Here is a 27,500-nt window from a genome sequence, read left to right as displayed (position 1 = left end):
GTGTGTGTGTGTGTGTGTGTGTACGTATATATATGAAGTGGGTGGGAGTCTTATTCTTCGCTACAAGTTTTTTTCAAAAGAATATTCATTTGAAAAAGCTTGAAGTGAAACTAGTCAAGAATAAAACTCGGAATAAAACTCCAGTCTTTCTTCTTCCCACCCACTTCAACTTGTCAGAATGTCTCAACATAAATACATATATATATATATAATATATATATATATATATATATATATATATATATATATTGTGTGTGTGTGTGTGTGTATGCAATCCTTAGGTGCTGAGGAATAGGGCGATCCCCGCCTGCCGCCACTCCTGGTGGGGGGGAGGGCAAGGAAGCTCTAGGCTGGTGACGATCGTCTCCCTCTCGAGGGACGTGTACACGGGCAGAGCCAGCGTCTCGTTCGTGTGGTAGTTGTTGCGGACCTCCTGACGAAGTAGAAGAGGAGGAGGAAGGGGAGGAGGAGGAGGAGGTAGTGAGGTCGTTGAGGAGGGAGGAGGAGAAAGAGGAGGAGGTGGGGTCGTTAAAGAGGGGCAGGAGGAGGAAGGGGAGGAGGTGGGGTCGTTAAGGAGGAGGAGGAGGAGATAGTGAGGTCGTTGAGCAAGGAGGAGGAGGAAGGTGAGGAGGAGGTAGTGAGGTCGTTGAGGAGGGAGAAGGAGGAAGAGGAGGAGGTGAGGTTGAATAGGAGGAGGAGGAAGGGGAGGAGGAGGTAGTGAGGTCGTTGAGGAGGGAAGGGGAGGTGGAGGATCGGGAGTGGAACAAGAAGGTGGTGTTGGAGGAGGAAGAGCAGGAGGAGGAGGAGTAGGTGGTTGGGGTGGTCGTGGTGGAGGTCGATGAGGAGGAGGAGGAGGAAGAGGAGGGAGAGCGGGGGGATGGAGGAGACAGAATGCGGAAGTGAGCGATGGAGGGAGGGAAGTAAAGAAACGAGACAAAAGAATATATAGATGAAAGGAGGAGGAGGAGGAGGAGGAGGAAGAGGAGCACGTGCCAAAGAAGGGATATGGGATGGAGGGAGGGAGGGAGAGAGGGAGGGAGAGAGGGAGGGAAGAGGGATTAAGAAGGGAGAGCATAGAGGAGAGAAAAAAGAATGACGCACAATTGGAGCGGATGTAGGGCACCAAGAATGGAAAGGCCCCGTAAGAATAGACAAAAACATAAACGAAAGTGAGAGAATGAGAGAAAGAGAAGAAGAAAACACGAGGAAGAGAAAACAAGGCATAGAAAAAAGTAGAGGAGATTTATAAAAAAAAAAAAATTACGAGGAGAAGGAAGAGGGGAAAGGGAGGGGAGAGAGGGAGTTTAGAGGGGAAAGAATGTAAATGAGGGGAAGGGGAGAATAAAGAAGGGAATTAAGTGAGGAAATAATAAAGGAGAGAGAGAGAGAGAGAGAGAGAGAGAGAGAGAGAGATGTACATGAAAGGGAGGAAGGAAGAAAGTAGGATCGATGAAGAGGAGGGGAGGAGGAGGAAGGAAAGGAGGGAAGGAAGGAAGAGATCGATGAAGAGGAGGGGAGAAGAAAAGAAAGATGGAGGAGGAGGCAGAGGGAGGGAGGGGGGAGGGAGGGAGGGAGGGGGGAGGGAGGGAGGGAGGGGGGAGGGAGGGACGTGACAAAGAACACAACGGAGGGGGAAAAAGAATAAAAAACAGGACGAAGACGACGACGAAGAGGAAGACAAAGACATCAGAAGGAGGACGACGAAGACAACGATGACGTAGACGACGATGACGACGAAGAGGAAGACAAAGACGACAAAAGGAAGACGACGACGACGACGACGACCACACGTGGGCCAATGAAAAGCGAATACGTAATGTACGAGATGACGTCATCAATCAGGCCCGCCATTTCCATGGTGACGTCAGAGCGGGGACGTGACGTCACCGTTTCCAGAAATAACGTTGATTTGGTGCCGAGGGATCCCGTACCACAAGCCAGCGAGACGATTACGTCACATGAAAAAAAAGAAAGAAAAGGAAAAACGTTAACGTACAATAGGAAGTATGCGTGTGTGTATTTGTATGTGTGTGCGTGTGTATTTGTGTGTGTGTGTGTGCGTGTGTATCTGTGTGTATGTGTGTGCGTGCGTGCGTGCTTGTGCATGTGTTTACATATGTAATATATATATATTGTGTATATATATATATATATATATATATATATATATACTATCCAAGATAAAATCAATCTAATAATATAATATGCTATAATACATAATAATGGTTGCCCCTAGTTGTAATGACTGCAAACCCGCAACCTCACTATGGCCGCCAACGGTCCTCGAACCGTTGTACGTGTGAGAGTGACTCTGTCACTGGCTAGGAAGAAGAGAAGATCAGTCGCCGGTTCTCCATGTGTGAAATAGTGTAAGAAATACATCTGAAGTTGATACAAAGACCTTGGGCCCGGTCCGGGCACCGAATGACAGCCCCTCAGGGCTGCACCACCAGATGAAGGTTAGGGAGTTCACGAGTTTTGAAGACTCAAGGTAGGGGAGATCGTCCTCTCCCACGCCTGTATCGTAGGACTTCAAGCCTCGGGTCCACGAAAGGCAACGGAAAGTGAAAAAAATGTTCTCCCTGTCTTTATGATTAATGAGGAATTCGGGAGCACGTAAGAATTTTTAATAGAATTCTAATTAGCAATCCAACAGTCGGTAATTTCGAAAGTGTGACTGATTTTATACCCAAGATGACGAAGGAAACACCAAAGTTAAAACATACATTCTCTTGATGTCGGGGAGAGAGAGAGAGAGAGAGAGAGAGAGAGAGAGAGAGAGAGAGAGAGAGAGAGAGAGAGAGAGGGTGTGGAGAGAGAGAGAGAGAGAGAGAGAGAGAGAGAGAGAGGGTGTGGAAGAGATAAATACATAGAGAGAGAGAGAGAGAGAGAGGAGAGTAGGGAGGGCGGAAAGAGATAGATAAACATATAGAGAAGAGAGAGAGAGAAAGAAAGAGAGAAGGGGGAAAGAGATAGATAAATATATAGAAAGAGAGAGAGAGAGCAGGGGAGGAGAGAGAGGAAAGACGTAGATAATTATATAGAGAGCCGGGGGGGGTGATAAATACAGAGAGAGAGATAGAGAGAGAAAGAGAGAGAGGAAAGATATAGATAAATATATAGAGAAAGAGAGAGCGGGGGGGTAGATAAATACACAGACAGACAGACAGACAGAGAGAGAGAGAGAGAGAGAGAGAGAGAGAGAGAGAGAGAACCGGTCGAAGGTCCTCCTCGAGGACATCGAGGACGACAATCGGGTGTGTCGTCTCCCCTGAATCCTGTTGCGTTGCCGGGCGTTGCTTCAACCCATTTCCCTTCACTCTTGCCATTCCTGACCTCTTGTCCGTTTCCCCCCCTTTTTTTTGGGGGGGGGGTTGATGCTATCACGTCTTTCTTTCACTCTTCCCAACTCCCCCCAACTCCCTAGCTACCCCATCGTTAACGCATGACCCCTCCCTAATACGCTAAAATCACCCCCAGGCCAACCCTAAACACCTATACATAATTTCTATATTATCTTTATACATCAGTTTAGTCTAAATATAGAAAACAAACAAATGAATAAGTAAAATTAAACAAATGAACAATAGCCTAAACACCTTTCCAGCTCGGGGTGGTCTAGTCCCTTATGAGTTCTCCTTAGGGTACCCGTTTTGTGGTTCTCTGCTGTCAAGGCTTTTTTTTTTTTTTTTTTGGAAATGAAAGATGTAGGAGCCATGTCGGGATCTCTTCCCACGTGACCACTTCCTACATCCCCCCCTCCCCCTCTCTCCCACTCCCCCATAGGTCTAGCGATGCAGACACTCCCTCTCTCTCTCCATGCGGAAGGGGTAGTCCCAAGAGGTGGGAGTTCGGAGTGGAATTCACGTGTTTCTACACGTTTATATGTAAAAATATCTATTTTTATGTGTTGAAGAATTCATACGCAACATGTACAAAGATACACACACTCACACACACACACACACACGCACACACACACACACGCACACAGACACACGCACGCACACACAGGCACACACGCGCGCGCACACACCCAAAATGAGATTTCCACTTGATCACGTCATAAACTTAACTCCCTGTAGTCCTCTTTCCAACCTCCATTACTCCCAACTCCCCTTATACCCATCACTCCCCCCCTTCCTTATCACTCCCTCCCTCTTCCCCATCACTCCCCCCCTTCCTTATCACTCCCTCCCTCTTCCCCATCACTCCCTACCCCCTCCCCATCGATACCAACTCTCTCCCACTCCCCCACCACACCCTTTGCCCATTTCTCCCCACCCCCATTCCCCTCTCCCCCCTTTCCTACCCCCATTCCCCCTCCCCCTTTCCTACACCCCCATTCCCTCCCCCTCTTTCTACCCCCATTCCCCTCCCCCTCTTCCTACCCCTATTCCCCCCCTCTTCCTATCCCCCATTTCCCCTCCCCCTTCCCTACCGCCATTCCCCCTCCCCTTCCCTACCCCCATTCCCCCTCCCCCTCTTCCTACCCCTATCCCCCCTCTTCTTACCCCCCATTTCCCCTCCCCTACCCCCATTCCCCCTCTTCCTACCCCTATCCCCCCTCCCCTTCCCTACCCCCATTCCCCCTCCCCTTCCCTACCCCCATTCCCTCTCCCCTTTCCCCCCATTCCCCCCCTTTTTACCTTTGGCCCCCAAGCGATGGAGGCGACGGGGAGGGCCGTGATGCTCGGGGACTCGTGTTTGTTGTGGGTGATTCTGGACCCGTCGAAGGAAGCTCCCTCCATCTGAAGTCCACTCCACTTGATGGCCACCTTGGCCTCCGGGATCCCGCCACGAAGCCATGACGTCACCAGATCCAGGCTGTCCATCGACACGCCGTACTCTCTGTAACGAGGTGGAATAAATAAAGTACATTAGGATACAAGAGAATAAAATGAAATGCATACGTCCATATACCAAGGGATTTTTCCCCGCTAACGAGGAGGAACAGGGAAATGAGATGAAATGAAGGAGGTATATAGATATAAACACACACACAGACACACACACACACACACACACACACACACACACACACACACACACTCGGTGGCACAGTTGGTAGAGCGCTGGACTTGGAAGTACGATAGTGCTCGCAGTACCCAGTTCGAATCCTGCCCAGGGCCGAAATTATTTCGGTATCGCTGTGCTTCGGGTCGTTACTCTGACTCTCGTGGGCGGGGAGTTGGGTGTGTGTGTGTGTGTGTGTGTGTGTGTGTGTGTGTGTGTGTGTGTGTGTGTGAAAGGTCATAGCATTACCCATAGATCGGGCATACGAGCTCTGAGCTCTCTTCCGGGAGGGAAACAACTGTCGATCACGAGTCCAACACGTGATTCAAAGACCAAGGTGAAGACACACACACACGTACACACAGGTACACACAGACAGACAAGCAGACACACACACACACACACAGACAGACAAGCAGACACACACACACACACACATCTGCAGAAGTATGAGAGGTATAGAAGTTCTTGATAGAGAAGACTTTCTAAATTGGGATGATTCTTGATAGAGAAGACTTTCTAAATTGGGATGAGAGAAACACAATTGGACATGGAAGGAAACACAAAAAGGACTTTTACAGAAAATATCTGAAAAGACGAAACAATAGTGTGTGCAAAAACAATACAAGAATTTAAGAGCGAATTAGATATGGCGAGATACAGACACGGGACTCTACGAGCGTAGCTCCCCTTTCCGTAAGATACAACTAGGTAAATATACAGGTACGAAGACACAGGCAGACACACACACACACACACACACACACACACACACACACACACACACACACGTACATGCATAACTTACGACCCTCTAGAAAAGCTGCTTTTCAGGTTACGCCTTGAGGACCGTTGCTTCTGGCAACTTAATCCCCAGAGCACCATAGAAGACTGCCGGTGCAACCACTGCTATGAAGAAAATGCCGCCCTCCACCACTACCTGAGCGATTGCCTCGCCACCTCTTTCCTCAGACGAGGACCACCGGCTCCCCCTGAAGGTCTTGTGAGCCGCCTCTGCCGCCTCCAAAGCCCCTTCTATGAGCTCCGTCAGCTGCTAGAGCGTCTACCGCCGCTCTAGCAGCCGCAGCTTCTCTTTTCTACTGCCCCCTATCACCCTCTGTCTAACTATACTATTCCACCTCCTCTCCACAAGGTGTGCCTTACATAAACACCACCGCACGGGCTCAAACAAAGCCCGTAGGAGTGATTCTTCACTCCCGAATTTCGAAAAAAAAAACTCCCCCCCCCCACTCCCTACCACCCATCTCCCTCCCCCGTCCCGTCACCCCTCCCCCCACTCCAACACCCCTTTACACTCCCCTCCTCTCCACACCACCCCTCCCCCACCCTCTCCTCCCCCACTACCCCCCTCCCCTCCCCCCCTCCCTTCCCATTCCATCATTCGCCCCTCTTCCAATCCCACCACCTTCCCCCCCAGTCCCCCCCTCCCCTCCCCAGCTACCCCCCTCCCCCCTCCCCACGCCCCTCTAGTCTGTAGCGGAGAGCACCATTGATGCATTAAGTGAAAAGAGAGAGAGAGGGGCGTTCAGGTATCTCATCAATATGACGGATATGATGATAAGAAGGAAGAGGAAGAGGAGGAGGAGAAAGTGGAGGAGGAGGAAGAAGAGGAAGAGGAGGAGTAGGGAGAGGAAAAGTAGGAGGAAGAAGACGAGGAGGAGGAGGAGGAAGGAGAAGAGGAAGAAGAGGAGGAGGAAGAAGAGAAGAAGGAGGAAGAGCTGGTTGCTTGGTCGGTCGGTCGTTCCAGGTCTTAGAGTGCAGACGCAACCCCGGGGTATTAATTTCCAATACAGATTATTAAGTCCACGTGTATATATATATATATATATAATAGTGAAGTCATAAACCTCCTTTCAAAGGAGAGTAAGATCATAATAAGGCGTATGGAAAATACCGTTAAGAAAATAATAAGCGCCCAACTAGCCATCATTTTCAATGAAGTATGCGTCGGAGAAAATCTCCTATTCATATACACCATTAATATATATATATATATATATATATATATATATATATATATATATATATAATTTGTGTCTATATATTGCTGCTCTGAAGTATATGCACAAATATATAGGTATACAATATAAATATATACACACGAAAGTTGTGTGTGGGTGTGGGTGGGTGTTCTGCCTCGTAGGCATTTATTGATTTTAATTATTTATTCGCAAATGTAAGAAAATCGAGAACATTGTGTAAATAAATCAGATACTGAGTGTTTGATCAGCCATAGGCAACAGTCAATACCCTTCCTTTCGATATTTACACAAATATATAAAACATATATCTCCATTTTGTATGTTTAATCAATTCTTTATTTATCTTGGCGCCTACGTTTGTTTGATCTTTTTCGCAAGAAATCATTCAGAGTGGTTTAAGAGAGAGAGAGAGAGAGAGAGAGAGAGAGAGATTGGGAGAGGGGGAGAGAGAGAGAGAGATTGGGAGAGGGAGAGAGGGAGAGAGAGAGAGAGAGAGAGAGAGAGAGAGAGAGAGAGAGAGAGAGCGAGAGAGAGATTGGGAGAGAGAGAGCGAGAGAGAGATTGGGAGAGGGAGAGAGAGATTGGGAGAGAGAGATATAGAGAGAGAGGGATTGATAGAGCGATTGAGAGAGAGATATTGACAGAGAGGGAGATTGATAGAGATTGAGAGACTGATAGAGATTGATAGAGAGGGAGAAAGAGAAGGACTGGTAGAGACTGAGAGAGATTGATAGAAAGAGTTTAGAATCTCTTTGAGTAAATGTGACTTTTGCAGAGATCGATGCAACGACAACAAAGACAATTTTCGTGAGATTGTTCTTCTTATCCCGAGAGGGACTCTGTCTCCTGAAGAAGAAGAAGAAGAAAAGGAAGGGGAGGAAGGAGACGAAGAAGAGGAAGAAGAAGAAGAGGAGGAAGCAGAGGAAGAAGAAGAAGAGGAGGAAGCAGAGGAGGAAGCAGAGGAAGAAGGAGACGAAGAGGAGGAAGCAGAGGAAGAAGGAGACGAAGAGGAGGAAAGAGAGGAAGAAGAAGGAGAGGAAGGAGACGAAGAAGAGGAAGGAGAGGAAGGAGACGAAGAAGAGAAAGAAGAAGAGGAGGAAGCAGAGGAAGAAGAAGAGGAGGAAGCAGAGGAAGAAGGAGAGGAAGAAGAGGAGGAAAGAGAGGAAGAAGAAGGAGAGGAAGGAGACGAAGAAGAGGAAGGAGACGAAGAAGAGGAAGAAGAAGAGGAGGAAGCAGAGGAAGAAGAAGAGGAGGAAGCAGAGGAAGAAGGAGACGAAGAAGAGGAAAGAGAGGAAGAAGAGGAGGAAAGAGAGGAAGAAGAAGAGGAAGGAGACGAAGAGGAAGAAGAAGAGGAAGGAGACGAAGAGGAAGAAGAAGAGGAGGAAGCGGAGGAAGAAGAAGAAGAGGAGGAAGCAGAGGAAGAAGGAGAGGAAGAAGAGGAGGAAAGAGAGGAAGAAGAAGGAGAGGAAGGAGACGAGGAAGAAGAAGAGGAGGAGGAAGCAGAGGAAGAAGAAGAAGAGGAGGAAGCAGAGGAAGAAGGAGACGAAGAGGAAAGAGAGGAAGAAGAGGAGGAAAGAGAGGAAGAAGAAGAGGAAGGAGAGGAAGGAGACGAAGAAGAGGAAGAAGAAGAGGAGGAAGCAGAGGAAGAAGAAGAAGAGGAGGAAGCAGAGGAAGAAGGAGACGAGGAAGGAGACGAAGAAGAGGAAGAAGAAGAAGAGGAGGAAGCAGAGGAAGAAGAAGAGGAGGAAGCAGAGGAAGAAGGAGACGAAGAGGAAAGAGAGGAAGAAGAGGAGGAAAGAGAGGAAGAAGAAGAAGAGGAAGGAGAGGAAGGAGACGAAGAAGAGGAAGAAGAAGAAGAGGAGAAAGAAGAGGAAGAAGAAGAAGAGGAGGAAGCAGAGGAAGAAGAAGAAGAGGAGGAAGCAGAGGAAGAAGAAGAAGAGGAGGAAGCAGAGGAAGAAGGAGACGAGGAGGAAGCAGAGGAAGAAGGAGACGAAGAAGAAGAGGAAGAAGGAGAGGAAGAAGAGGAAAGAGAGGAAGAAGAAGAAGAGGAAGGAGACGAAGAAGAGGAAGAAGAAGAAGAGAAAGCAGAGGAAGAAGAAGAAGAGGAAGCAGAGGAAGGAGACGAAGAAGAAGAGGAAAGAGAGGAAGAAGAGGAGGAAAGAGAGGAAGAAGAAGGAGAGGAAGGAGACGAAGAAGAGGAAGAAGAAGAAGAGGAGGAAGCAGAGGAAGAAGAAGAAGAGGAGGAAGCAGAGGAAGAAGGAGACGAAGAAGAGGAAAGAGAGGAAGAGGAGGAAAGAGAGGAAGAGGAAGGAGACGAAGAAGAGGAAGAAGAAGAAGAGAAAGCAGAGGAAGAAGAAGAAGAGGAGGAAACAGAGGAAGAAGGAGACGAAGAAGAAGAGGAAAGAGAGGAAGAAGAGGAGGAAGGAGAGGAAGAAGAAAAGGAAGGAGATGAAGAAGAGAGGAGGGAGAGGAAGAATGAGACGAAGAAGAAGAGGAAGGAAACGAAGAAGAAGAGAGGAAGAAGAGGAGGAAAGAGAAGAAAAGGAAAAAAGGGGGAAGGAAGAAGAGGAAGAAGAGGAGGAAGGAGACGTAGAAAAAGAGAGGAAGGCGATCAAGAAGAGGAAGAAGAGGATGAAAAAAGAGAGGAAGAAGAGGAAAAAGAAGGGGAAGGAGAGGAAACAGAAGGAGAGAAAGAAGAGGGAGAGGAAGAAAAAGAAGAAGGAGAGGAAGAAGAGGAATAAAAAGAAGAGGAAGAGGAGAAAGAAAAAAGAGAGGGAGAAAAAGGAGAAGAAGAAGAAGAAGAAGGAGAGGAAAAAGAAGAGGAGGAGGAGTGGGAGTAGGAGGAAGGGAGTGGAGGAGGAAAAAGGATGAGGAGGAGGACAAGGAAGCCGGAGGAGGGGAAGGAAGAGGAAGCCGGAGGAGGGGGAGGAAGAGGAAGAAGCCAAGAGGAGGAAGAAGAAGAAGGAGGAGGAGAAGAGGAGGCGAAGCTAGTGGAGTTGAATGAATAGGTAAGAAGAATGAGGCGACAAAGACGACGGGAATTCCAATAACAAATACGGCATTTGACTGATTGGGTCGTTTTGATTATTCATCCCTCTGATTAACAACAGCTTCTGCCGAAGGTAAAACGAAGAAAAGAAAAGAAAACAAACTAAGAAATAAGAAAAAGAAACTAAGAAATAAGAGAGTGAAAGAATGATAAAATAAAATAAAAAATATTGAGGGAAGGAAATAATGAAAGTTGTCCCGGAATGGGAAACCTAAAAAAAAAAAAAAAAAAAAAAAAAAAAAAATATATATATATATATAAATATATAAATAAACAAAAATAAATAAAAATAAATGAATAAATCAATAAAAAACAAATAAAAATGAGAAAAGAATGATTGACAGAAAATAAAAAATAAACAAACAAACAAAGCGAATAAACTTGAATAAATTACGAGAATAAATATAAACGAAGGAGAAAGAAAATACACAGTGATGCATCATCCAGCCTCTGTTCTGTTGCTGGTAAATGACGGGGATGATTGAGCGTAGGAAGAAGAAGAGGAGGAGGAGAAGGAGGAGAAAGAAGAGGAGGAGGAGGAGGAGAAAGAAAAGGAAGAAGAAACAGAGGAGGAGAAAGAAGAGAAGGAAGGAGTATGAAAAAGAGGAAGAGGAGTAAGAAGAGGAAGAAGAAGAGGAGGAAGAAGAGGACGACCAAACAAAGAAGGTGAAAGGTGATTTATCGTGATAAAGGCGATCGAACGAAACTTTCAGAAAATGTTTGGAATATTCTGATGAATATTATTTTTTTTTTTTTTTTTTTTTTTTTTTTTTTGCATCCGACCTAGATATGGATCAAAAGGTCTCCTGTCGGCATGCTTTGCCTTTGTAATCCTTTGTAATCCTTTGAGTATGTCACACACACACACACACACACACACACACACACACACACACACACACACACACACACACACACCATCCATTGTCCGCACAATAAACTCATTATAAATTTTAGACTAAGCATATCACTCTTATGATTACTATATTACTCATAAAAGTGCTCAATTGTATTATTATCAGTGTATCACTGCTATCTCAATAAACCTATTATTATTATTATTCACACACACACACACACACACACACACACACACACACACACACACACACACACCCACACCCACGCACGGCGGGACCCAGCGAGCGTTGTTACTTTCCTGTGTACTGCAGTTGGGTGAATGCAATTAGGTAAATACGCACACACACACACACATGGATGCACAAACATACATACACACACACACACATGGATGCACAAACATACATACACACACACGCATGCATATACATACATTGGTATGCAAGTTGTGTGTGTGTGTGTGCGTGTGCAAGTTCACAGGATTGACCTCTGAGCTCTCATCCGGGAGGGTAGTAACTGTCGATTACATGTCCAACACGTGATCCGAACCTTAGCTGTGAATCACCCACTACACAAATCCACCTGGGAGTTCCCCCCCTTCCCCTCCCCTCTCCTCCCTTCCCCTCCCCTCTCCTCCCTTCCCCCTCCCTCCCCTTCCCTCTCTTCCTCCCTTTCCATCCCTCTCTTCCTCCCTTCCCCTCCTTCTCTTCCTCCCTTCCCATCCCTCTCTTCCTCCCTTCCCCTCCCTCTTCTCCTCCCTTCCCCCCTCCCTCTTCTCCTCCCTTCCCCTTCCCTTCCGTTCCCCCTTCCTCTCTCTCCTCCCTTCCCCTCTCTCCTCCCTTCCCCTCCACTCCCCTCTTTTCCCCTCCACTCCCCTCTCTTCCTCCTCCTTCCTCCCCTCCTCCCTTACACTCCCAAACTTCCTCGGATCGTTCCGAAATGCCGAGTTGCCATGTAGTCATATTTCCTCCACCATTTAACGTGAACCACTGTCATTACTGAAATAGTTAAAAAAACAAAATATTTTTATTCATAGTTCTTTGTGTTTATACTCCAACAAAGGCACAAAATATTAGATCACTTACGTGTCAAATTAATCATCTGAGGGATATTCTTTAATATTGATGAAAGAACGGGACTTGGGGGGGGGGATAAAGAGATGGAGGGAAGGGGGGAGAGGGTTAGATGAGGGGGGATTGTGAACGAGACAAAGAGTAGGGGAGAGGAAATCCCCCCCAACTCCAGTTACTTGGATACCAATCACTTTTCCTCCCCCACCCGCTCTCCCCCCACTCCCCCCACCCCGCCTGCTTCCTGGAAGGGTCGAACGGGAAAGGAGGGAGGGAAGGGAAGGGGGGGAGAATGGGGAGAGGAAAGGGTGTGGGGGGAATTGGGAGAGACGATGGAATTCGTCCTCTCCTTTCCCCCCATCCTTCCCTCTCTGCCATTCCCCCCACTCTCTTTTCTCCCATTCCCCCCATCCTCTCTCTTCTCCCATCACCCCCCCGACCCTCTGACCCCAAAACCGTTCTCCCATTTCGCGGGGTGAGGGGTGAGGGGGGAAAGGGTGTGGGGGGGAAATCTTAAGGATCGTAGTATACCAGCGCTTCTGTCTAGCATTGTTCTCTTGTGTTGTCTTTCATTTCATGCAATGGTTTAATTAATCGAGGTGTGGGGGGGGATGGGGGAGAGGGAAGGGTGGGGGAGCATACGCCAGGAGGCGCTGAGTAGCTGCGGCCGAAGCCGTCACCTTTGTCTCGTTAACAGTCACTGTTGGGAATCTGAGAGGAGTGCGGGACTCGAACTCACAACTACAGCAGGGCACTCAGGGACCGGGCGACACACACACAGACACAGACACGCACACACACACACACACACGTACACTCACATAGGTACACACACACACACACCCACGCACAAAATAAACATGCACATACACACACGCATATATAGGTACACACAAACACGCAAAAAATAAACATGCACATGTACATACACACATACACTATCTATCTACATATGTATATATATATATATATATATATATATATATATATATATATATATATATATATATATATATATATATATATAGGGATGACCCACCTGGCTGTGTGTTGCCTGAGGGCGTTGAGGAAGGTTGCTGGGTGCAGGAGGTCCGACAGATCGAGCGGGTCCCGAAGGAGGTTCCCCTGGTCGGCCTTGCCCACCCAGCGCTGGATGCCGATGGCGCGCCGCAGCAGACTCCGCATGTAGTCCAAGGGGTCCTCTGGGCCCTCCCACAGGGACTGCCACTTGGAGGGCGTCTGTGGGGGGGGAAGGCGGGGGGTGGGGGGAGAGGAAGAATCATGGGGGAGGGAATTCTCTCAGGTGAGTATAGGAGTATGCTTCATCTGTTCACTAATCTAATCATTCATTGAAAAATAATTTATTCAAAAAATTCATATTTGTTTAGAAATATGTCTGTTGATTTGTTTCTTAACCTTGTTTATTTATCTATTTATTTGTCTTGTCGGTTTTGTTTTAGTCTAGGATTTTTTTTTGTGTGTGTTTTCGTACACGCGTAAGGCTTGCTGGTACAGTGGTACCGCGCTCGTCTGATGACAGCGGTCCGAGTTCGATCCCCGCTCAGTGATGAAAAACATGACGGCTTTGCAAGATTGTATCTTGTTCTCTTGGGCAAGGAGTGTGTGTGTGTGTGTGTGTGTGTGTGTGTGTGTGTGTGTGTGTGTGTGTGTGTGTGTGTGTGTGTGTGTGTGTGTGTGTGTGTGTAAGCTCACAGCATTACATACAGATCGCGCCATATATGAGCTCTGACCTCTCATCCGGGAGGGTAACAGCTGTCGATCACGAGCCCAACACGTGGTCCAAGATCATGGGGGAAGATTACTCTTTCACCTACACCCACAAAGTCAACATTTAGATAAACGAATCCATAATTGTTTGTCATAACCAACGTTTCTGCAAATGACGTGAGCGTAGCAATTTCGCGTTTGGAAAACGACCCATTTCCGGCACGCACTCTTCATGTTGATGGCTCATCACACTGGGCTAATTTCCCTTCGACATCCTACCTCCAACCTCCATTTGAATAACTAGAGCAGGAATTCGCTTACAGAAATCTAGACTTCTCTAAGAACATTTCTAGATTATGTCTGACATTCGTATAAGTTTACAATCTTAGTTCATCATTTTCAGCTTTGCTATATATGACGGTTAAGATAATTTGATATTTGAAAATTTGAATATTGTAACCGAACTCTCAACGGTCGTCGGTGGTGAAGCCCGTGGAAGCCTAGTGTGATAGCCCTTCTAGATAACTTCATTCTATCTAACACGATGTCCCTCTCCTCTAACATTCTAACAGTTAAATCTATTCTAGCTAATGCTAAACGATTTCGTACCTAGCCGGCTGCCGTCAGGCGATTTTATTCATTTCGAGTATGACTTTATAAAGGTCACGTCCTCGTTACAAAGGTCAATAGGTCGCCTAGCGGCAGGCTCGATAAAAGGTGTAATTCTTGATAATGAAAAAAAATGACCTTGTTTTTCTAACCACCCCCTCCCCCTGTCGCCCCCTCCTCCTTTCCCCAACCCCCCACCCCTTCCTTCGACGCCCCCCACCCCTCCCCCCAACGCCCCCACCCTCCCCCCAACGCCCCCCCCCTCCCCCCCAACGCCCCCACCCCTCCCCCCAACGCCTCCACCCCCCCCCCAACGCCTCCACCCCTTCCTCCTACGCCCCCCAGCCCTCACCCCGTCGCCCCACCTAACACCCCCACCACTCCCCCCGACGCCCTCTACCACTCCCCCCGACGCCCCCCTCCCCCCGTCGTCCTCCAACGCTTTCACCCCACTCCTGCCCCCTCCCCCCAACGCCCCCCACTCCCCCACCACTCCCCCTAACGCCCCCAACCCTCCCGCCCCCGTCGTCCCCCAACGCTACCACCCCACTCCCCCGACACCCCCATCCCCTCCCCCGACGCTCTCACCCCTCCCCCCCACCCCACCCCACCCCACACTCCCGACCTCGTTTCTATGATATTCTTAGAAGGATAGGAGCGTTGGTAAGCTGGTCTCCACGAGAATAAGCCCAATCAAGTTTGTATCCGTCAGGCCTCCAGGCTTTATAACAATAACAATAGTATTATCTATGGGATTATCCTACTCGTTGTTCTATTTCAGTCATAACCTTAGAAATCCTACTTTATCTTCTGGAATCCCCCCTCCCCTCCCCGTCTCAATCCTCCAGCCTTCCCCCCCACAACCATTACAGAGGAGCGGGGGTGGGGGGGAAGAAACGACCTCTCCCCCATCCCCCCTCTCCCCTCATCCCAGGTTAAGTTAGGTTCTTCATTACATCGAGTACTAGGTTGGGGGTGAACGGCGAGTTCGCAAATATTAACATTCTTCTCGTCGAACGACCAAAATCTCGTTTTACGAGTTCGAAAAGTTGGGGCGAGCGAGGGGATTTGGGAGGGGCACCAAAAAGCACACTGAATACGGGGGGGGGGAAATGGTCTTAACTTACCGCCATTTATCTTAGACATGGACGGGAGTGGGGAAGGGGAAGGGGGGAGGCGGTGGGAGATGGGGAGTGTGTAACGTGACTTGGGATACGATTTACTTGTTTTCTCTATCTAGATTTTTATTTATCATTATTAATATCATCATTATCAAGATTATTATTATTAATGACAGTGGTGAACTGGATGCATGTAAGAAGTATTTGAAATTAAAATGTGTCTACAAACACATACACACACGCGCGCACACACACACACACACACACACACACACACACACACACACACAATTACTAAAACCCAGCGGCGCAAACATTCACACAATAACGCAACATAAAAACCAAATATATTTACCTGAAAGGTCCATGCCTTATTTGAAAAAATATATATCCATAACTTTTTGCAAAATGTTCCTGAAAAAAAATATACATACGTCCGAAAACGTAACGCGTGGCTAAAGAGGGAGGGGGAGGGGGAGAGAGAGGGAGAGAAAGAGAGAGAGAGAGAGAGAGAGAGAGGAGGGGTGAGAGAGAGGGGGAGACGGGGGGAGGGAGGAGGGAGGGGGAGAGAGAGAGAGAGAGGGAGAGAGAGAGAGAGAGAGGGGAGAGAGAGAGGAGAGAGAGAGACAGAGGGAGAGAGAGAGAGAGAGAGAAACTCACCTCCTGACGGAGAAGAGAGTCTGCAAGCGTCTGGACTTCGTTGGTGAGGAGGAGGGCGCCCCTGATGACCTTGGAGAGCGCCGCCAGCGACCGGTGGATGGTCTGGACGACGGTCAGCGCCGTGTGGTACTCCAACATGACGAAGGCGCGGACGGGGGAGTCGCCCGTTGCCGGCGGGGGCGTCGTCTTCGCCTGGATCAAGTTGGCGCCCTTCGAGGAGGAGGAGGAGGAGGAGGAAGAGGAAGGTGAGAAGTCAGGAGGGACATTTATACTTATTTTTTTTCTTATAAAAAACAATGTACAGATACTACAGATTCATAACCTATTTATTTGTTTCTCTGTTTCTTCATGATTTATTTAAACATCTTGTCATGTTGGTGATACTGCCGGTTCACTTCTTGACGACCCCTCTCACCGCACAGGTCGCAACAAGCAATACAATCTTCTCTCTCCCCCGCGCACATTACTACTTGTTCGACAACCTGACTACTACGACTTCTTGCTAGGCCGATACTAACTGAATGATGGAGTTCGAGTGTCAGGTATGGGGTGACCATACGACACCGGAGGAAGGTGAGAGAGTAGCAGAGAGAGGAGGAGGAGGAGGAAGAGGGAGAGGAGGAGGAAGAGGAAGAGGAGGAAGAAAAGGGAGAGGAGTTGAGGCATGGGAAAAGGAGGAGATGGAGGAAGAGAAGGATGAGGAGGAAGAGAACGAGAAGGACGAGAAGCGGAGGCAGGAAATTGAGGGCAAGAGGAGACAGGGAGGTAGGAAGGGGCAGATGGAAGTGAGACGTAATTGTTTGTTAACCATGAAGGGGACTTACTTGGTTGAGCTTTTTCCAGAGGTTGAGAACGGGCGAGAGCTGTTTGTGCCACAGTTCCCGATCAAAGCGGTTAGCCAACTCCGAAGAACGCATCAGTACTGCAGAGTATCACAATAAATAACTGATAATAATTCATAATAAATGTAGCAGTAATGGTGATAGTAACGGTAATTACCATTATAGTTAGTTTCTTCTAGTGTTAGTGTTTCAGTTACCATTAGTTTGAGTTACCATAAATACTACCGTTATCGAGCATATTTCCGTTATCGTTAGAGGGTGTTTACATGGTCGAACCGCATCCGTCGAACACGTTGGTTAGACCCCAAATACCCCGTTCACACGTTCATACATCACTTTAAACACGTGTCTGTCGAACCGCAGTGTAAACCCCCTCTATCTTTACAGGACTCGAACTTGCTTATATGTTCATTTCATTTTACATATTGTTTAATTAGTCTCGTCTTATTATCTAGTTTGTTCTCTCTTTCCCTCTCTCTCTCTCTCTTCAAACTCAGACTTTTATTCAGTTATGATGACGTCACAAGAGGGGGGGACGGAACCCTAGTCGACGTACCTTTGAGCTGTCCGATTACTTGCGAGCTGACGATGCGTTGCCACGAGCGTTCGATGTTCGCTGGAAGTCCGAAGTGCGATGGTTCGTCGTCGTCAGCGAGGACTCGGATCGCTTCCGTATAATCCTAATTAATTAATTAATTGAATTAGTTGAATTAATTTGATTAGTTAATTGAATTAAAGAATTCAAATGATAAAAAGATAGTTTAAAGTATTCTTTCTTATTATTTTAATTGATTGAATTATTTTAATTAGTTCATTTTTTATTAATTGCTGGTCATATATCGAACCAATTATGAATCCAATTAATTGTGATTCATTAATAAAACTAGAAGTAGAAAACCTGCACAATTAATTGATTAATTAATTAATTGTTTGCAGGTTTCAGTAAGAAGAAAATCAACTGTGTGTGGGGCAGTCTTCTGTGTCCACAACTCAGAGTTGTAGGGAGAGATCAGTCGCCGGTTGTGTGGGTATATATGGCAAATACAGGTCAAATTCTGAAGCGGATATTAGACCTACGACTAAGTTGACGGTAATCTACCCAGTGTGAAGCGGGTATTAGACCTCTACGACCAAGTTGACGGTAATTTGCCTAGTGTGAAGATGTTTTTCGACGTCTAAGACAGAGTTGACGGTAATTTGACCGGTAAGAAGCTGTTTTCCGACGTCTACGATAAAGCTGGCGGTAACTTGACCAATGTGGAGAAGTTTTTCGATGCCTACGACAAAGTTGACGGTCATTTGACCAGTGTGAAGCTGTTTCGACGTCTACGATAAAGCTGACGGCAGTCTTGACTATTGTGAAGCTGTTTTGACCAGTGTGAAGCTGTTTCGACGTCTACGATAAAGCTGACGGCAGTCTTGACTATTGTGAAGCCGTTTCCGACGTCTACGATAAAGCTGACGGCATTTTTGACTAGTGTGAAGCTGTTTTGACTGCACGATAAAGTTGACGGCATTTTTTACTAGTGTGAAGCCGTTTCCGACGTCTACGATAAAGCTTACGGTTTTTTGACTAGTGTGAAGCTGTTTTGACTAGTGTGAAGCCGTTTCCGACGTCTACAATAAAGCTGACGGCATTTTTGACTAGTGTGAAGCTGTTTCCGACGTCTACGATAAAGCTGACGCCGAAACAGCTTCACACTAGTCAAAAATGCCGTCAGCTTTATCGTAGACGCCGAAAAAACGCTTCACACTGGTCAAAATACCGCCAGGTTTATTGTAGACGCCGAAACAGCTTCACACTAGTCAAAAATGCCGTCAGCTTTATCGTAGACGCCGAAACAGCTTCACACTAGTCAAAAATGCCGTCAGCTTTATCGTAGACGTCAGAAACGGCTTCACACTAGTCAAAAATGCCGTCAGCTTTATCGTAGACGTAGAAAACAGCTTCACACTAGTCAAAAATGCCGTCAGCTTTATCGTAGACGTCAGAAACGGCTTCACACTAGTCAAAAATGCCGTCAGCTTTATCGTAGACGCCGAAACAGCTTCACACTAGTCAAAAATGACGTGAGCTTTATCGTAGACGCCGAAACAGCTTCACACTAGTAAAAAGTGCCGTCAGCTTTGACGTCGGAAACAGCTTCACACTAGTCAAAAATGCCGTCAGCTTTATCGTAGACGCCGAAATAGCTTCACACTAGTCAAAAATGCCGTCGGCTTTATCGTAGACGTCGGAAACGGCTAGTGAAAAATACCGTCAGCTTTATCGTAACCGTCGGAAACGGCTTCACACTAGTCAAAAATGCCGTCAGCTTTATTGTAGACGCCGAAATAGCTTCACACAAAATTCACACTAGTCAAAAATGCCGTCAGCTTTATCGTAGACGACGAAAAAACGCTTCACATTGGTCAAAATACCATCAACATTGTCGTAGACGTCGGAAACAGGTTCACACTAGTCAAAAATACCGTCAGCTTTATCGTAGACGTCGGGAAAACGCTTCACACTAGGCAGATTACCGTCAACTTTATCGTAGACGTCGAAAACAGCTTCACACTAGTCAAAAATACCATCAACCTTATCGTAGACGTCGATAAAACGCTTCACACTAGTGAAAATACCGTCAGCTTTATCGTAGACGTCGGGAAAACGCTTCACACTAGGCAGATTACCATAAACTTTATCGTAGACGTCGAAAATAGCTCACACTGGTCAGAATACCGTCAGCTTTATCGTACGTAGACGTCGGAAACCGGTTCACGCTAGTCAAATTACCGTCAACTTTATCTGAGACGTCGAAATCAGCTTCACACAGGTCAAATTACCGTCAACTTTGGTGTAGACGTCGAAAAAACTTCACACTAGGGAAATTACCGTCAACTTTGACGGTAATCTGTCTAGTGTGAAGCGTTTTATCGACGTCTACGATAAAGTTGACGGTTTTTTACCAGTGTGAAGAGGTTTTTCGACGTCTACGACAATGTTGACGGTAATCTGCCTAGCTTGAAGCGTTTTTTCGACGTCTACGATAAAGTTGACCGTTATTTACCAGTATGAAGATGTTTATCGACGTCTAAGACAAAGTTGACGGTAAAATTCCAAGTGTGAAGGGGTTTTTCGACGTCTACGACAAAATTGAAGCTAATCTGACTAGTCTGAATCGGCTTATCGACGTCTATGACTAAGTTGAAGGTAATCTGCCCTGTGTGAAGAGGTTCTTCGACGTCTACGCCTAAGATGACGGTAATCTGCTTAGTGTGAAGCTATTCTTCGAACCTCTACGACTAAGTTGACGACAATATGCCCAGTGTGAAGCCGGTGTTACACATCTACGATTAAGTTGACAATAATCTGTTCAGTGTGAAGTGGGTGTTAGGACCTGAGTGTTGTTGACCTGAGTGTTGACCTGAATGTTGACCTGAGTTGACCCAGGCTGACCTGGTAATTGACGGTCGTCGGGAGGGTGACCTGGGGGGCGAGGTGCCCCGCGGGGGGCTTCTTCCCGCCGATGATGTCGTTGTTGAAGAATTGCTGGAGGTAGGCCGTCATCACACGGATGTCCCAGACGTTGTCGACGCGCCCGCCGTAGATGGCGTTCTCGTAGAGGCCGTGCACGTAGTCCCACTTGATCTCGCCGGAGCCTGAGGACGAGAGGGGATGCTTGGAGGAGGAGTTGAAGAAGGAGGGCGCTCAAAAAAAAAAAAAAAAAAAAAAAAAAATAATAATAATAATAATGACAATAATAAAAATTATAAATAAACAAGTGAATAAATAAATGAAATAAAATAAAGATAAAAAGTACGGGGTGGTGAAGGTAGAAATGAAGAATATAAATGTAAAACAGAATTGATAAAAGAGGGAACAAATTAGGATGAGGAGGCTGGGAGGGACTAAAAGGAAGAGGAAGTGGGAAGGAGGGAGGAGGGAAGAGTAGGATAGAAGAGGTAAAGGTGTATACGCCTCATATACATGACGAGTAGTATCGCCCAGTCATATAACCCACTCCCTCCCTCACTCACTCACTGTCCGCCGACGGTCAAGCATCATTTCGCTGAGCTAAGCGCTCCTCTCAAACTTGCCGACTCAACACTTCGTGCTCGTGTGACCGGCACTACCGAAGCACCAAACGACACACACACACACACACACGAACACACGCGATCAATCTAGTAGCCACCCAGTACTGACATACGATATTACGTATACTGACGGTCCTCCCCTGGATATATAATTAACATGTATGGTAGTAGACATCAATACGTAATTAATGCAGTTGCCCCACCCATGCGGGACAACAAACTAACAAGAGATTAATGTTAAGATCACGAATCAAGGCAACTCAAGAACTTGTCCATTCGGCACTTCCGGAGAGGAAAACTCTCTGGCAAGACGCGGACCAGCGTCGGTTCTTGTGACGTGCCCTAGTGTTAAGACTGTGTAGAACGTGTATCTAAGTTTCTTAAAGTGTGACGAATAAAGAACAAAACTTAAAAGGTGTATACCAAGTAACCCCTTTCTGGAGATGATGTAACGACCCTGTTACATCTTGTGTGTGCAAGTAACCCTTGGTGGAGACCATGTAACGATACCGTTACACACATCCCGTTACAGAGGGAGGAAGAGGAATGGAAGGAGTAGGGGAGTGAGAAGAGGAGGAGGACAAAGAGTAGGAGAAGGGATAGAAAAGCTGACGTCTACGATAAAGCTGACGGCATTTTTGACTAGTGTGAAGCTGTTTCCGACGTCTACGATAAAGCTTACGGTTTTTTGACTAGTGTGAAGCTGTTTTGAAAGAGGACGAGGAATAGGAGTAGGGAAAGTGGGTGGAGGGAGTGGGGAAGGAGGGGTAGGGTGGGAGGGGGAGAGGGGGGAAGAGGACGAGGAGTAGGGGAAGTGGATGGAGGGAGTGGGGAAGGAAAGGGGGAGAGAGTGGGGGAAGTGGGTGAAGGGAGTGGGGGAGAAGAAGGGGGAGAGGGAGGGAAGGGGGCGTGTCGGTGTGAAAGAAGAAAATGTAGAACCTCATTTTGTCCAGTGTCATTTCCTCCTCCTCCTCCTCCTGCTTTTCTTTTGTTAAGCTCGCCTCTGCCGGAAATCCTCGCCTGGGTTCCTCACTGGTAGTTCCCCTTTTGTGTGTGTGTGCGTGTGCATGTTTGTGTGTACATGTATGCATGCGTGTACACGCGTCTACGTACATTCATTTGATTGTATGTGTTGTGTATACGTGTGTATACATACACATGTCTATGTGTACGTCCATTTGTGTGTATGTTTGCATATGTATGTGTGTACATATGATGTTTATTCATGTGTACGTATGTGTACGCGTACATGTGTGTGTGTGTGTATACTATATCGTGTATGCATGCGTGTGGACGTGTACACGCGTCTGTGTACATTTATTTGATTTCATGTGTTGTGTATACGTGTGTATATATACATATGTCTATGTGTACGTCCATTTGTGTGTATGTTTGCATATGTATGTGTGTACATGTGATGTTTATTCATGTGTACGTATGTGTACGCGTACATGTGTGTGTGTATTGTACCCACCACACTACATAATACACCTAAAATACGCCTTGTATGTAGAGTGACAATATACCATGTATGGACGACGCCCTAGCAACGCCCATCCACCCATATTTCTAATTACTCAGCAGAACACTACGTCAATGGATAATCTCACATTACGTGAAGAGTACATGGCGGAGAATCGGTGACATCTTATAACCAGACCTTGACAACACATCCCAAAACGACCACACAATCGATGGAGGATACACTTATAATCAACAGACCACATAACAGACACATTTTTTAACACTAATAACTTGCATTACGAAATTCAATGATAATTTATTTTAAGGTGATAATGAAGAATCACAAGACATTTCATAACCAGACCTTGACAACACATCCTAAAACAACCACACAATCGATGGAGGGTACACTTATAATCAACAAACCACATAACAGACACTTTACTAACACAACTTGCATTACGAAATTCCATGAGAATGTATTTTTAGGTGATAATGAAGAATCACAAGACTAATAGTAAACCCTATGTAAAAACGCTAAGCCACGTGTAAATTGTATATAAAACCCCGGCCACAAAGTGGAACGTCCACTCCAACCCTCTTTCGTCCTACCGTCAACAATTCCTAGAACAATTTCTCTTCGATGAATCTACGCGTAATCTCATCGACCGACTCTTCAAGCGAAACCAGTAAGATATTGGCTTTCCATCTATGTAGCAAGGCTGAACCCGGCTACACTTAGTCACAGTGATCCAGCAAAGGCTGCTTTTAAATGTCTAAATATCATGAAAGCGCTTGGAAATTATATTTCTTTTCCGGTTTCCTTTGTGGTTATCAGCAACATATATATATATATATATATATATATATATATATATATATATATATATATATATATATGCAATAAAAACACTAGGAACGTCTGTTCACAGATGCGTAAGTAACCACTAGTAGATGAAGATGTAATTATACGAAAGCGCTCTGCTTCGTTAGTTTACTTTTCCTAGTGGTTACTTACGCATATATATATAAACACACACCAAGAACTTTTTTCCCCCTTATAAGGGAGGTAGCCAAGTCAAAAGGCAAGTAGCCACTCCCACCCATTCCACTCCCATCCACCACCCTACCCCCACTCTCATCTTAGCTCCTCATGGATGACGGGTCATCCCTGCATCCCGCCCACTGCCCTGGGTCAGTTTAAATATAGCCTACAATATTTTACGTGTATATGTATGTGTACATATGTTTATATATACGTGTGTATGGGTACGTGTGCGTTTATTCATGTGTACATATGTGTGTATGCATAAGTGTATGGGTACGTGAATGTATGTGTATGTGCACATATACATACATGTACGTGAAGGTTAGGTTAGGTTATATAGTGTACGTGTATGTATATGTTTACGTAAAATATATGTACGTGTACATGTGTGTGTACGTGTGAGTGTATTTATGTGCACGTACATGTGCGTCTTTCGGCCTGTGTTCACACATCGCGAAGATAAACAAAGATGAAGAAGATTATGCAAATGAGCCTAACACTCACTTAGGAGGCCCTAGTACGTGCCTCAGGAAGCTGTACCACTACATCCAGAGTGAGATGATGAAGTTGTATCGCAACCGGCGACTGAGCCTCCTAAGCGGTTCGATGATCGAATGCCAGCCCGTCGGGACTGCATCTCTAGATGGAGGTGAGGTGATTGACGGATTTCGAAGATGATTGATAGGGAGATATTCCTATCCGATGTCATTCAGATGAACGTGCAATGGATACTCGGTGCAGCTCAATTGAACAAGATTAAATGTTGCTATATCCGGGATTCGAGTTCAAATCCATTTCAAATTTTAACCGTTGGCGGATTCAAATTTTGTGGCCGTTTAACGGTCGCCGAGATTGATTCCCGGACCGAAGCGTTATGACGTCATCGCGTGGCCTTCGAACTTCTCTCCCTTATTGTGAAGTTCTCAGATATTCACAACGAAATGTTTCTAATTATGGAAATACCTCATAGATTACTTCTCCGCTCTATTAATAGCTGTCACCGTCTTTCTAGTTAAAACGCTTATCTAGTACCGCTTGTTACCCCCCCTCCCCTCTTTCTAGTACGCTCCATGGTCTTGGATCACGTGTTGGACTCGTGATCGACAGCTATTTCCCTCCCGGAAGAGAGCTCAGAGCTCATATATGACCGATCTATGGGTAACGCTGTGACCTTACACGCACGCACACATCCAACTCCCCGTCCACGAGAGTTGGAGTAAAGACTCGCAGCGCAGCGATACTGAAATTATTTCATCCCTGGGCGGGATTCGAACCCGGGGGGGGGAGGGGTGCCGTAGTGGCAGTCGGGAACTCTAACCACTGCGCCATGAGGTGTGTGTACGTATCTGTGTGCGTGTATGCATGTGTACATGTGTAAGTGGGGGTACCAATCTCTCTTCATCAAGGTAATGGATGACCCGTCTATCATCCATGGATGCAGTGTTCGTTGGATGATTTTGTCTTTTTTTTTTCATTTGTAGTTTGCTTTGTTACACAGAGTGCTTGCGCGGTTGCCTGGAGTGTTTGCAAGCGCTCCAAATGTCAAGCGGAGTTTTTACACACTCTCTCTCTCTCCACAAGAGGATGCTTGAAGTATTTCATTGTGGTTACGGTGTCAGGCGATTTTGTTCTGTCGGTCGAGGCCTATTTCGCCAAGGATGAGTTTTTCTCGTTTCGCCAAATTTGGCCAAATTCCTCGTTTCGCCAAATTTCCCCCGTTTTGGCAAAAATTCGCCAAATTTCCGTTTTGGCATTCCCCCCCTCCCAAATTCCCATTTTGGCATTTCTGCCAAATTTCTACTCTAATTTCTGCCAAATTCCCATTTTTGCCAAATTTCTTGATGTAATCTCATCTAAGCCAGTTTAGCGAAATGTCCCGATTTGGCGATCTGCATGGATTGTATAACGCAAAATTTTGACCGACAACATTCGCAAATTTCTGATATCTAAGCCACAAATCGGAGAACTTCGAGCAGACCTTCAGGATATAGCCTCTCGGCTATGACAGATCCCCCAAGAACTCTCAGAACTTCGACCAGCCCTGCGGGATTAGGTTCTCAGCTATCTGAGTTGAGAGAATTGAAATTGACAAAGGTTGAAGACATCGTGGAGGTGTATTGGATGAGAATAGATCCACCGGAGGGAGTGGATGAGCTATGGCAAATCCCCGAAGAACTTTCAGAACTTCGACCAGAACTTCGGGGTATAGTTCCTCCCCTCAGGAGACGACCACCCACCTTGCTTGAAGAGCCTGTCGAGAATGTCCGCCCCCGCCCGGAGATCGGCGAAGGAGAACTCGTAGAACTTCGACCAGCCCTGCGGGATATAGGTCCTCCGCTCCTGGACCACGGCGTGGAACCAGGCCAGGACGAAGAGGGACTGGGCGCGGGTGACGTTGTTCTGCCGGGCCACGAACTCGGGCGTCCACGCGTCGTAGGTTCTCTGTAGGTTCCTCTTGATTCCCGCGGGAGCCTGAAGAACATCAAGAAGTACTTAACCTTACGTCCTCCCCTTCAGGTGAAGCCAGCCAGAAGAAAGACTTTAAACGACAGAGGAGGCCACGGTGGGGGGGGGGGAAACCAGCTACAACTGTCGGGTCCTCAAGTGGAGGAGCTATGCCTCGCTGCACTGCTTTTGTCCCAAAGGGTGTAGGGGGGGTGGATGATAATAATAGGAAGATGAAGAATAAAAGGAAGAAAAAGACAAAGAGAAAGATGAAGAGGAAAGATGAGGAAGAAGACGACGAAGAGGAAAGAGGAGGAAGAAGAGGAAGATAAAGAAGAGGGAGAGAAAGATGAGGAAGAAGAAGATGAAGAGGAAAGATGAGGAAGAAGACGGCGAAGAGGAAAAGGAAGAAGACGACGACGTTGTGGTTCCCCTTACCTCGTACGTTATCTTCAGGCTCGTCTGGAGGAGGAGCGGCGCAAACTTGGCGTGCGGCTCAGCCGTGAGCCACAGCCGGAAGTCCTTGTGCGGCTCAAGGTTGCTGAGCTGCTTCGTCAGCACGGGGAGCCACGCCGTCACCAGGTGGAGGTTCTTGAGGCAGAGCCATCTTCCGGCGGAGGCGCACTCGGAGAGCTTCTGAAGGGCTATTTCGCTTTGGCCCTGGCCCATGGCCACCTGAGGAGTGAACGCAGGATTAGCGGTCAGGTGGGAGGAAGGGCGCGCTCGATTGCAATAATTATTAATAATAATAATAATTATAATAATTATAATTAATAATAAAATAATAATAATAATAATAAATAATGACAATAATAAATAATAATAATGATAATAATAATAATAATGATAATAATAATAATAATAATGATAATAATAATGATAAAATAATAATAATAATTTATTTATTAATTTCTATTTTCTGTTCTTGTCCTTTGACACTGCTTCTATTTAATAATAATAATCATAATAAATAATAATAATAATAATAATTTAGTTATTAATTTTCATTTTCTATTCTTGTCCTGCATTACTGCTTCTGACCCAGGGCAGTGGGCGAGATGCAGGGATGACCCGTCATCCAGGAGGAGCTAAGATAAGAGGGAGGGAGGGGTGATGGAGGGGAGTGGAGTGTGATAGGGATGGAATGGGTGGGAGTGGATTTTATGCCTTTGTTTTTATGGCTACCTCCCTCGCAAGGGGGAAAAAGCCTTTGGTACATGTATGTGTTTATTTTTAACTTTTTTATTGTTAATTTTATTTTTTGTATTCATTCGTTGTTTATCGTCATGTTTATTTAAATGATCTATTCATTTACTCGTATATTATTTATTTATTTTCTATTTATCTATTTTTCATAATTTGTCACTCCACAAAAGACCACATTCAATTACAAATTTCCATTTCCTTTTTAAGAATCCATTTCGATAATAATAAAAAAAAAAATCATTTTTTCACGTTTCTATGACAACCAGGAGAGATAAGATAGACGTGAAAAATCGTT

The 27,500-nt window shown here is 46.2% G+C and overlaps 1 protein-coding gene across 1 annotated transcript in view; it reads right to left on the bottom strand.

The window, feature by feature from the left end:
- Nucleotides 1-219: 219 nt before the first annotated feature.
- Nucleotides 220-27,500, bottom strand: part of btv (dynein cytoplasmic heavy chain beethoven) — a 182,890-nt gene continuing 155,609 nt past the window's right edge. Inside the window, exons 62-70 of the mRNA XM_076198539.1 lie at nt 26,438-26,674; nt 25,792-26,026; nt 20,402-20,604; nt 17,516-17,639; nt 16,942-17,039; nt 16,118-16,327; nt 13,039-13,238; nt 4,650-4,851; nt 220-433 (exon numbers count right to left, since the gene is read on the bottom strand). Of these exons, the coding sequence (XP_076054654.1) occupies nt 278-433; nt 4,650-4,851; nt 13,039-13,238; nt 16,118-16,327; nt 16,942-17,039; nt 17,516-17,639; nt 20,402-20,604; nt 25,792-26,026; nt 26,438-26,674 (1,665 nt within the window). The 3' untranslated portion in view covers nt 220-277. The remainder of the gene's footprint in view (nt 434-4,649; nt 4,852-13,038; nt 13,239-16,117; nt 16,328-16,941; nt 17,040-17,515; nt 17,640-20,401; nt 20,605-25,791; nt 26,027-26,437; nt 26,675-27,500) is intronic.

The sequence above is a fragment of the Oratosquilla oratoria genome, chromosome 15, assembly GCF_046742065.1.
Source record: "Oratosquilla oratoria isolate Oo_2021 chromosome 15, ASM4674206v1, whole genome shotgun sequence".
Lineage (NCBI taxonomy): Eukaryota > Metazoa > Arthropoda > Malacostraca > Stomatopoda > Squillidae > Oratosquilla > Oratosquilla oratoria.
Note: the sequence above shows the minus strand (reverse complement) of the source record. Positions and strands in the feature narration are given on the sequence as shown.